At 41.2% G+C, this 11,723-nt stretch overlaps 1 protein-coding gene across 1 annotated transcript; it reads right to left on the bottom strand.

Annotated features, from left to right (window-relative positions):
- Window positions 1-4,042: 4,042 nt before the first annotated feature.
- Window positions 4,043-10,937, bottom strand: LOC121297409 (cationic amino acid transporter 4-like). The gene is made up of 4 exons (XM_041223727.1): window positions 9,882-10,937; window positions 8,177-8,850; window positions 6,003-6,111; window positions 4,043-4,807 (listed from the first exon to the last, which is right to left on the bottom strand). Exons 1-4 carry the CDS (start codon window positions 10,852-10,854, stop codon window positions 4,623-4,625), a joined length of 1,941 nt encoding a protein of 646 aa, XP_041079661.1. The 5' UTR covers window positions 10,855-10,937; the 3' UTR covers window positions 4,043-4,622.
- Between the last annotated feature and the right edge of the window lie 786 nt (window positions 10,938-11,723).

Raw genomic sequence — 11,723 nt, 5'->3', positions numbered from 1 at the left:
GTACTTGATGACTTAATTTCGCCAACCTCTTCACCTCAATCCAACAATGCTCGATTGGATTCAGAACTGGGCTCTGGACCAAGAACCTTAACGCTTCCACCTTAGTAATGAAACACTATTTTTTTTAAATGTATTTAAACATGGAATACACAAGTTATATGTCAAGACCATAAAATATTACTAGCTTTGTGAAAACATCAATTACAGCTAAGCCCTGTAGCACAGTACTATATAGCAGAGGTATAGATTAAACCAAACAATAAAAGCTATAACATTGTTCAGTTTTTAGTAAGAAGTATACTCAGCCTTAAGCTACTGTACCTTGTAATTTGTGTACTTATGAGCAGCACTATACACACTACCAAGCACGCTGCGTCACAATATTTGTTGAAAGTGTATTCAATATTCTAGAGTTATAAAGACGTGTGCTTCTGTGGCAGTATTTAAATAAGGCAGGGTGAACTATACAATTAAAAGCACTCAAGCCTTAATTGAGCTTGATTCTGCAAAATGACTTCCCTTGATTATGCTCTTCTATTACCATGGTGCACATTAAAATGAAACCCAGGCTCATTCATATCTACAGCCATGCTGTGATGGATATTATACAAGGATCTCAGGCCCCTGTCCAACCCATGGAAGACTTACCTCTCAGCTGAGGGCTCCAGGAATACAGGACTGTGAGTCAGGGGAGCAGGGATGCCTGCTCAGTGACACCTGCTGGCCTCTGTGGAGCTCCAGGGTTGGGAGGAGTGATCATAGCCAACTCACAACCTCTCCATACTCTTCACATCTGGAGGTCTGGGTTCAATCCGGCTCAGGTCCATTGATTTTGATGGTATCAAGTTAGACCCTGTTAGGTAACAGAGCACCTCCCAGTTTGATCAGAACAAAAATAATAAAATTAATCAATTAATCTGAAACTTTCCACAATGAACTGTATTACATTCTGTATTATTATTATTATTATTATTGATTCTTCTTTCCAGTTCCTAATAAGATCCATCTGCTTTGAAAAAAAATACACCTTAACTAAACCTTCTGTTTGTTGTCTTAGTAATTTGGAGAAATGCGAAACTAGCAACCCAATATTAAAATAGCCAAGCTGCTAGGAGGGAAAAAGTTCCAGGGGGCACTGACCAAGATATTCAGAAAACAGTAGATGCTTTTAAATGTGTTTCTACTGTTAATAGTGTAACCAGAACAATAGAGAGTCTGTGTTAAGGCACTTTGTATTTGAGATCAGGAGCTGCTCTTCAGTTCTAGTTGTCTGCCATAGAGATATGTAATGTAGGCTGGATCAGTTAAGTGTCTGTATATTAGCAAGCAAGCACAAGAACTATCCTGTGCACAGCAGTGTACTGACAGAAAAGCAAAAGGAAATTGAAATGAGAACTAATTAGAATGCTTGCAAACAGCATAAGAGGTAAGGGGACCATTTAAAAAATGGAATTAGAATGTGTACTGTTTAAGCTTTAAATTCAGCATCAAAACACAGGTATCACATGAATCATATTATGATGAGCAGTCTATAAAAATGATAAACCAGTTCAAATGCGTTCTGCACAAATGGAAAGAGAGCCTGCAAATTTCTCTTTCGTTCTGATTAGGACCGTCGACTCCACTCCCAATCCTTTGATCGAACTAATTACAATGAGGTCCTGCTAAGCACTAAAAATACCTCAGCTGATACTCAAACTAGTTCTCGTAATGCCCAACCGCTTAGCGAGTCAATTATATTATTTGAATTCTTGCCAACCTTTCTTGTCATAAAACACTTTCAGCCTGCATAGCCCAGTACTTACATTCATATGAAACCTTAGTCCACAGCTTACCTATCAGATTACAAGCAAGCACTCAGTGACTTTACAATAGCTTTTCAGAGCTTAAAAATACTGAATGCAAATTGCAAAAAATATATGCATGATTTAACACTTGAATACAGGTGCCAGAAAGATATATTAAATTAAGTTAGTGTAAATATCATACACGGTGCTGTACAACACAAGCGGATATCCTTGAGTTCTGATACAAAGATGCTTGGCTGTATCACATCAATATCAGGGTCTGCTATATTATATATCTGCCTGGAAAGTTTACATATGGCACCACTGTCAATAAAGCAGCTTTTAAAAAACGAGCAAATAACAAAAACTATGATAGCTGTATGCTAGAAAGACAGCATTGCCGTAATTAAGAGAGAAGGAAACAGTAATAACAAAGTCCCTGGCTTGTATATTGTGTTCCATAAGGTTGTGCTCTGTTACAATGAAGATATAAGCTTGGGACCTTTGCAGTAAAACATCGCAGCTTAATTCCAAAAGGGTCTCATTTGATTTGGTGTCTTGGACGGAGAGTTTGGTTATCAATCTGCTGTTATTACTTGGGAGGCTCTCAAGCCTTATTGATAATTGGGATTGTATTTAGGGACAAAAAACAAGAACACCAGTAATAGGAAGCTCATGTGACCAATTTCTTTGTTCTGAAAATACCTGTCCTGTTTGCTGGAATGTATAAAAGCTGCATGGTGGCCTTAAGCCTAATCAACAGTGTTGTGGTAGACATTTGATATTTTTTGCACATCCCCAGTACTTAAGGCTTTATAAATCTTGACGTTTTAATCAGTAAGGCCACACAAACTAAGAAAGCAAGCAAACTCAATGGAAAAAAACCCAACATAATTAAAACAACTGGCTTTTTTAAATTATTTTCGGTCTTTTGCAAATACACATCAAAGCAAAAGTTGAACTGTGTCCAGAGACAGGAGAACAGAAAGCAAGAAAGGGTTACTAAAATATACCCCAGCTGCTGCCAGCACTTCTACCCTATCAAGTGCACTGTTATTTTGTGGTTTCCTACTGATTCCATTTTTTCAGAGGGCACTAGACCCTGAATCTCCAGATACAGCACTGCCTTAAGACAAACTACGCAGTAAATTCAATAGCAAAAGGTTCATGCTAGAAAAAGTTCAACAAATGTTTGGGAAATATTAAAAAAAGCCCTTTCCTAACACCTTTACAAGAAAATATCCTGCTTTTAAAAACTTGAGGGAATGCTATTCTACTATTGGAACAGAGCAGGGAATACCTACCTTTTTATTGATGACAATTTCCTAACAATTGCAACACTGGAAAAGAAATTGCATATTTACAATGCCAGAGAAGTGGGTAGTGTGTTATTGTGCTTGTGAGATGGCTCATTACAGACCTGAAACTGTTTTTTTTTTTTTCCCTGAGATCCAAAGGTTGTACACCTCTCGCCACGTGGATCTGGGTGTAGGGCATTTCCAATCCATTTTATATATGCTTAAATGGCAAAAGAAAATAATAATGATGTACGTTACTTAAAGTACTTCTCTAGAGGCATCTGGTCTGATAAAGGTGGATTAAACTGACACTCCAAAGAAAGGTCACATAATATATTTTAGGATTAGAGAAGCCTGCCGTACACATTGATCTGACAGCAAAAGCATCCCTTTCACCGACGGTCCATACAGACAGCTTGCGCTCCCACTTTCCAAAAAGGCAATGTGACGAAGGCATTCTCACAGCAAGAAATGGGGTTATTCTAGAATACAGTCCAGCCTGCTCACTCAAAATGCTCTTATGAAAAGGTGAGACTTGTTTGGAGATGGATTCTGATGCAACTTCAGATCACATTTGTCATAAATATTACATTGTACACATACAGTGGAAGACGGTATCATTCTGATGCTGATCGTTGTGATGCTAAACCATACAGGTCTACATATTCCTATTAAAAAAAGTATCTAAACAATTTAAAAACATATGAAAAGAAATATTCTCTGTGTTCATTTACTGTATACATTGTCTTATCACTAAACACTCAAAAACAAAGCATTGTCATGTTTGTATGTATAACATCTTTAATAGATAAAAAAGAGACATTAATGATAAATGTGATAAACACATTACAGGTGTCAGTTGTAACATCGAGTTCAAAAGCTCAGCTAATTAGAAGTAAAGGTGCTGTGCTAATAATAGGCCAATATGTGAAATAGCTGTCCCGCCCCCCCCCCCAATCAAATTTAGGCAAGGAGCTTTATAGAGAAGCCCAGGGTGCAGACCAGTTACAGCAGGTTTCAGACTCCAATTAGCACTAATGTTACCTTGGGTAAGGTAGTCCAAGACTAGTGCTAATCCAGTCCTTCTCATTCCCCAAAACCTCTATTGATTCCGTGACCTGTTGTGTGTCCACTCTCCACCTTTTCCAAGCTGAATGAATACACACTGTACTAATGAAGAAGTCAACCACAATTAGCAGGCAGGTGGATGTGCTCAGTGAAAGGGTAAAAAGAAGAAAAGTGGAGCAACAGACCATCACTATTACTGCAAACCTCAGAAAAAAGGGAAGGAAATAAACAAGTCACTTACATATAAAACATGACAAAAAAACTACCACATACAGTTGATATGTGTCTAGGGTTGTATAGCTGTATATATTGGCTGAATGCTAAACACAAAAGACAGAGCTAGTGTTTTCTGAACTGCACTGCATGGAGACCAATGTCACTACTCAAACATGATTACAATATGTCCTTTCCTTTGGTGCTTTCAGCTAACCTTGGTTTCAGTGTTGTGACCCTTATAGGAAAGAAATAATCAAACCCAGAACGTGGACTCCTCCTGCCCTGTGCCCTCCAGGGGGTCTGGCTGCATGGCCTGGACAGTCTGTACCAGGTTGCCTCTGGGCAGGACCACGTAGTGTGCAGCGACATTTTGGGGCTTGTGCTCACACAGGTTCTCCTTGCTGTGCCAGATACCGTAGCCAAAATACACTGTGAGACCTGCAAACACGAAAGACATTTTAAGAGTTAAAGAACATTCCTACAAGGTGTGGCAACTAAGCTTTCAACTACATTTACCCCTCCCTTAAGAATCAACATAGTAATAATAACAACAACAATCTTTATATAGCGCCTTTCATAGTGGACCACCATCACAAAGCTCTTTACAAGGTACAAGACTAGGGTATGTGAACTATGCATCAGCTGCAGAGTCACTTACAAGAACATCTCACGTAAAAGACAGAGCACAAGGGGGTTAAGTGACTTGGTCAGGGTCACACAATGAGTCAGTAGGTGAGCTGGGATTTGAACCAGATACATCCTAGTTACAAGCCTGTTTCTTTAACCACTGAACCACATAGTAGGGATCTAAAATAGCACAGTTGTTGTCTTAACTAATGTATCCTTGTTGAAAAACTTTGTAAAGCTCGCAAATATATACTCTCTAACTTTAGCTGTAACCAATAACCTGTCCGCCTGCAACACTCTGCCCGCAGTGGATCCTGCTAATTAATTATCTAATTCACTATTCGAAATGTATTTAGAAGCACCACAATATTCACATTAATCTTTTCAAAAAGTGTCATTGCAAATAGGAAAGAAAATGTGAGGGTCAATGTTATTAGTTTCTCAATGATGATACGATACTGTTCTCCTGCTATTTTGATTGTCACTTTCTACTTCTTTGCTTGCAGCCAGTAATGTTAGCAGGATGCTTTTATTCTGTAGTAAAACTTACAGTAAGTAGTGATTCACTATCTGCAATGAGTCAAGCCAGAGGACAACATTGTTTTTTTCAGTATTAAAAGCGACCCAATATGTTTTAACACAGAGTGCCTATTTGCCGAGCTGCCATGTGCATATACACTAAACATCAGTCCCCCTTATCAATATTTAACCTAAAGGACAAACACACAAATGAATTATCAAAACCATGGTATCCCTGAATATATAATTGTATCCAATCAAATAATTTTCTCAATTTTCTAGGAAGGGACAGTTGGTGGGAAACAGGACATTAACCCCACACACTCCCCTTGACTGTACAGAAATATCCTGGTACCACCTAATAGCCAATTACTAGTGGGTGATGTATGGTTTCTGCAATGGTGCTGGCCAGCACAGGATTCACTGCGATACCTAGACTGACAGTCATCCATTTAACACCCTTTTGATTCTAACCATATTCTCTTACCTAGTAGAAGCCAGACTGAGAAGCGGACCCAAGTCATTGCGCTCAGCTTCAGCATGAGGAATATATTCATCAAGATGCTCAGCCCTGGAATTAAAGGCACCAGCGGCACCTAAGAGAGGGTGGAGCAGGTAAACAGTTAGGGAACAACTATTAGGGGTATGGGGGAGTCTCAAAGATTCATGTTTTTAATAAATGCAGAACAATCTCGTTTAAGGCTACTTCAGTAAAAAGACCATCTTGTAATTAAGGCAACAAAGTGACATATTAAGACCACCCCTCTATTCAGTATCAAGGCCAGGGTCTGCAGTTCAAACCTTGTCAAGCCTCTGTTAAACTACTTCTCTAATAAGACCTGCATGCTGTAAACTACCAAACTTATTTATTACTAAACTCTGAAAATGTAGTTTCATCATGACTCAATGCATTTACCATTTTGATTCAATAAAAGAAGCTAAAACAAGATAAAGAAGCTGTTTTTTTTTTAAATCTACAGTGCAAGTAAACAGTTAGTGTATATTCAATTCACCTTAAAGGAGACAGTTATAAATAGTTAAATACTTAATAAATGACCCATTAACACCCATGAGTACTTTCAGCCACCTAAATGGACCTTGGGGAGTTTGAAGACTGATGTGAATGCACTTGCATAAGCTTGTGAGCTCACATGGCAGGCTTAGGTAAATTAGTTTATAGCAGTAGCCAAGCCTGATTGAGCGATCCATTGCCACTCATTGAAGAGTGTGAGCGGGGTAAGACCGAGAGTAGAACACCCTCAAGAATTGAGGAACTTTCCATCAGAACTGGAGGAATGGTCGTCACATTCTAGCAAACGACCTAGAAGCAAAATATCTACATACTGATGCCTCTACATGAGTCATGGGGAAACATTTTTCATCAGAACCAAAAAAGAAAACTATCTAAATCCAGATTAGATTTAGCTCACAAACTTTTACCTAATAATTATTTTTAGTACTCAGCAGAGCACACAACTATTGACAACCCTTTGTTTTCTGATAATCAGTCATTTAGTGGCATGAATGTGTGATTTCTAGTTTACATATTTTCAATGAGAATACATTTACACCTAGGAGCTCAAGAGATGCCCATCAGCTACCACACCTACTAGGACAAAGGCCAGCTGGGCAATTGGCCAGTAGGGGCCACTGTAACACGGTGGGGTGACTGACAAATCTTCCCTAACCTACAGCTGTACCAGAGCCAATGCAGCGTGCGCTGTGAGATCCCTGATAAAGAAGGGCAACTTCACACAGCTAGGATGTGAACCTGCACTCTCCTGACTGTATAACTCATCTGGAATGCCACGCAGTCATGCCTTTACCAGGTGAGCTCTTCGGGGAACCCCGATAATACATATTTTTCATTATCAGACCAAGTACTGAGACCCATCTTTTTTTTTAATGTGGTATTTATCACAGCTCCTGCATGACTTGTAAAAATGTATAAGCGTTTTGCTCGTCTGAGGTGTACACGCGGTCCCTCTCCTCAATAGATACGTTTCAACTGCCCAATACTTGAACAGCCTTCTTGTCATCACCCTCTAATGCTCTATTAAATTCAGATTTGGAGATGGGCCCTGTACCAAGTACCTTGATGTTTCCACCCCAGTGTAAAACCACTTCATCAAAATCAACATTTATTGCCTTCTATTGAGAGGAGTAACATGGACATTCACAGAAGGTGCCAATTATTTTGGGCAGCACTGTACGTTGCTTGCATTGTAATTTATGATTTTGCTTGGCAGTCAACTGCCTTCGACAAGCCCCCTCAATGTGAGCGAGTGAGAAATGACTATTGTATTGATTGTGCATGCCTCAAACTTGCCAAACTGAGGAGCTGTCATTCACTCCTGACCAAGGCAATGAGACAGGTAGTGCTTTCTCAGTAGGTGTGTTGGGGGGGCTGTCTGAACCTTGGGTCCTTGTTAACTAGAGTGATTCAATAGAATTAGGGCTTCTGTATCATTCAGTGTTCATTTCAATCCACCTACACACTTATTTTTCCAAATGTTCATAGTTTTTGTAGATGGTCAAAAGTCTGTGTTTGTTGGGCCTTCACCATCTGAAAAGGGAATCGTTCATTTTGGTACTGCCCACCAGCACAAATTCTAGGTGATGCAAAACTGTGGCCATCACTGTAGCAAGCGAGTCTCCTACCTGAAAGGTCTTGTTGACATGCTGCTGCTCGTGGACCCAAATGAAGAAGAGACTGAGGAGATACCCGGTTCCACACAGGAGAACCAGCAGACAAAAACTCCAAAGGGGCAGCTGGTTTGTCCCAAACACCAGGATGATACACATGCAAATAGCACAGACCACCATGGACACCACAGAGATGGTCACTACCTCCCCAGGCTCAAAGGCATTGAGGAACTTCAGGTAGGGGTCAAAGACAGGCCTGAGCTGGCCAGGCTCTCTCCACGCATTGGTTTTCTTCTGCATCTCCACCAGCTGGAGTTTTTCGGATAAGGACTCGTACTCCTTCAGTTCCCTGCTGTCCTGGGCTGGGGAGCTGGGTTTGGTTGCAGGGGACTGGGTGGCGGAGGGGGGAGAGCTGGGTTTGTTGGGCTGGAACCTCAGGACGATGACACTAGCAGCTACGAAAGTGTAGGCGAGCAGGGTGCCGATGGAGAGGAACTGGACCAAAGCCTCCAGGTCAAAGATCAGAGCCAGGATGGCCATGAGGATCCCGAACACCACGATGGCGATTACCGGCACCTTGGTTACTGGGTGGACCCGGGCAAAGACCTGGAAGAACAAGCCGTCTTCAGCCATGGCGTAGACAATGCGGGGCAGTGAGAAGAGGTTACTCAGGAGAACTGTGTTCATTGCTTTAAAAGGGAGGAAGAAGACAATTAAAAAACAGAAACATTACCAAATTGACTTGACTGAAGTGTTAATTTTGTTAAAAATGTCGTAAAGAGACCCTGAGTTATGCCACCTAATAATAACAATTGATCACAACAGGTTATATAATAGACAGATTGTTATTGATACTAAATAATTATGCAAACAAGGGAAACCAAGGAGTTGTATTGTTTTCTGTTGAGTAATCAACAGGTTTTATTCCATTTAATTAATACCTAACTTCAAATATCTTAAAGGTAATTACTTGGAAAATATGAGATTCGACACACCCCTAACAGCTAGTACACAAATCTCACCTTCCAACTGGAAAGTCCAGTAAACTTTAACAAACAAGCCCTGTAATTCAGGTGCCCCCCCCCCCCCCCACATTAGACATTAAAATGAATCCTTGACTGCACTACCACCTTGATCCCTTAATAGCCTCGTATTGTGTTATGATCCTGACGTATAATTAAATTCAGTTTTGACTGTGAGCCAGACAATTTTGGCATTATTTAGGCTTAGTGTCCTTTGTCTGTGCTTCTATACCTTGGTGGAGTTTCATACTTTGGCGTGTGAAGCTTCAGCTCCAGTGAAGACTTTGCGTGCCACGGCCTACATCCCCCCACCATCACCAAATACTAGTGAATAAAGCACCAGCACTTCAGTAACCTATATGTGCTTCTTCCAATCAAAACCTTGAACTCCAACCTCAAATACTGATACTAACACCTCTGTCAGATCAAACAGTGGCTTTAGAGTCCCGTTGGAGAATTTAGTACCGTATACATAGAAAAGCTGCAATATACTCCACCATGACTGGAAATAAAGAATAAGAGCTATCAGTGTCACTGATCTACGTCCACTGTGTGTGATATCCCCAGATTCTGACCATCTCAATAACTTCTGGTAATTGTAATGAATGTTAACCCAATTGCATATGTAGAACTATATGCCTCCACTATATCCCAGGGTAAACATGATAGCTGGAGAAGGCTTGCAGTGTAATACCTACCACAGATGGAGCCGATGGCCACTATGAAGCCTGCCCAGCTGTAACCCTGATGGTAGAAACTATCAGACAGAGCAGACTCAGCATCCAGGGTGTGCCAGGGCACCATTAGAGTGAGCACCGTAGAGACCAGGATGTAGGCCCCGGTTGCCATGCTGAGGGAGACAGCAGTTGCTATGGGGACGGCTTTCTGAGGGTTCTTGGTCTCCTCGCTGGAAGCCGCGATCACGTCAAAGCCAACGAAGGCATAGAAACAGGTGGCACTGCCAGCCAGGATTCCAGACATGCCATAGGGAGCAAAGCCCCCTTCCTGCATGCTCCAGTTGACTGGTTTGGCCAAAATGAACCCAAAAATGAGGATGAAGAGGATGACAAGCATGCTGACTACTGCGAACACGTGGTTGACCCAGGAAGAGACCTGGGCTCCAAAGGAGACAAAGACCGTGGCTATTAAGATAATCACTGCTGCCAGGAAATCAGGGTAATGAGCTAAGAAGGGCACGTGCCAGTTCACAATGTGGGTCTCTGTGAAATTTTTAATAGTGTGATTAAAAATGGAGTCTAGGTAACCGCTCCAGGCCCGAGCCACTGCCGCTCCTCCAATCATATACTCCAGAATAACATCCCAGCCAATCAAGAAGGCCCAAATTTCCCCAACGGAGATGTAGGTGAACATATAGGCCGAGCCGGTCTTTGGCACCCGGGCTCCGAACTCAGCGTAGCAGAATGCTGCAAGCAGGGAGGCCACCCCGGCAAGCAGGAAGGATATGACCACAGCCGGGCCTGCTGTTTCTTTGGCCACTGTTCCCGTCAGTACATACAAGCCGGAGCCCACCATGCCCCCGATGCCTAGCAGGGTCAGGTCCACCGTGGTGAGGCACCTCTTCAGCGAGGTCTCCATCATGTCATCCTCTAAGGTCTTGACTCGGTTCAGCTTCTTGCAGAAGCGGGCGCAGCTCCTGAGTCGGCTCACCATGGTTCTGGTTTCAGATGAGGTCAGATCGCCGTGGGAAACCACACCGCGCTCAGATCACTCGAGCCACTCCATGCTCAGGTCAACTGAACACAGCTGTAGAAAGAAGACACTGAGGCATGAGAGTCTGTTTGGACTTTAATGAGTAACAAAGCATCAAATGGCATTTTCTTACGTCTTTAAAAATAAAATAGAGACACCTTTTGTTTGCAATTTTAGTAATGTTTGTAATTGTTCTATTTTTACAAACTAGTTGTTTATCTTTTTCTAATGTAATTGAATGGTTTCATCATTCATGTTTTGAGTCTTTATATTAGTGCCAACTCCATTCAGTACACAGCTGTGTACATTCAGCAAGACAAAAATAGCTGTTCACAAGATGGCTCTTTCTGTGTTACATACTGTATGTCTATGGAAGGAAATACAGAATTCAGGTCAAACACCCTTAACACAGATTTATTAATTAAAAAAAAAAGTAATAATTCCACTAAAAAACACCTAGAATTATTACAAACATAATAAAAGATACGTGGACTATAAAACAATACAAATTAACTCTAGTTCTGTTTCGTGGTATATCCCCAGCTCTATGCATGTGCTGATGTCATTGCTGATACCATGACAGGATACCTGAGCGCAGCATGTTTTATAAAGTACCAGCTCATTCAGTTTTACTGTACATATAACTCTCAATGTGACACCAGATATCAGGAAAGGAAAATACAGACAATAGCACATTCATTCAACAAAAATGTTCTTGCGATAGTTGACTCATTCTTGCACTAAAACGTTGTGACTTAATACAAAACACTTAAATACATGCAAAAGATTTTAATGATCACCCTGTCCCCAGCGGTCGCATGAATGATATC

This window comes from Polyodon spathula, chromosome 22 (assembly GCF_017654505.1).
Source record: "Polyodon spathula isolate WHYD16114869_AA chromosome 22, ASM1765450v1, whole genome shotgun sequence".
In the NCBI taxonomy this organism is placed as follows: domain Eukaryota; kingdom Metazoa; phylum Chordata; class Actinopteri; order Acipenseriformes; family Polyodontidae; genus Polyodon; species Polyodon spathula.
Note: the sequence above shows the minus strand (reverse complement) of the source record. Positions and strands in the feature narration are given on the sequence as shown.

What these genes read in the sequence shown, in the direction of transcription:
- LOC121297409 (XM_041223727.1), bottom strand. Translation starts at nt 10,854, where the DNA reads ATGGTGAGCCGACTCAGGAGCTGCGCCCGCTTCTGCAAGAAGCTGAAC. An exon ending in ATGTCAACAAGACCTTTCAG is followed by an intron (nt 6,112 to 8,176) that starts GTAGGAGACTCG and finishes ACCCTCTCTTAG; the next exon opens with GTGCCGCTGGTGCCTTTAAT. An exon ending in CTCAGTCTGGCTTCTACTAG is followed by an intron (nt 4,808 to 6,002) that starts GTAAGAGAATAT and finishes TCGTGTTTGCAG; the next exon opens with GTCTCACAGTGTATTTTGGC.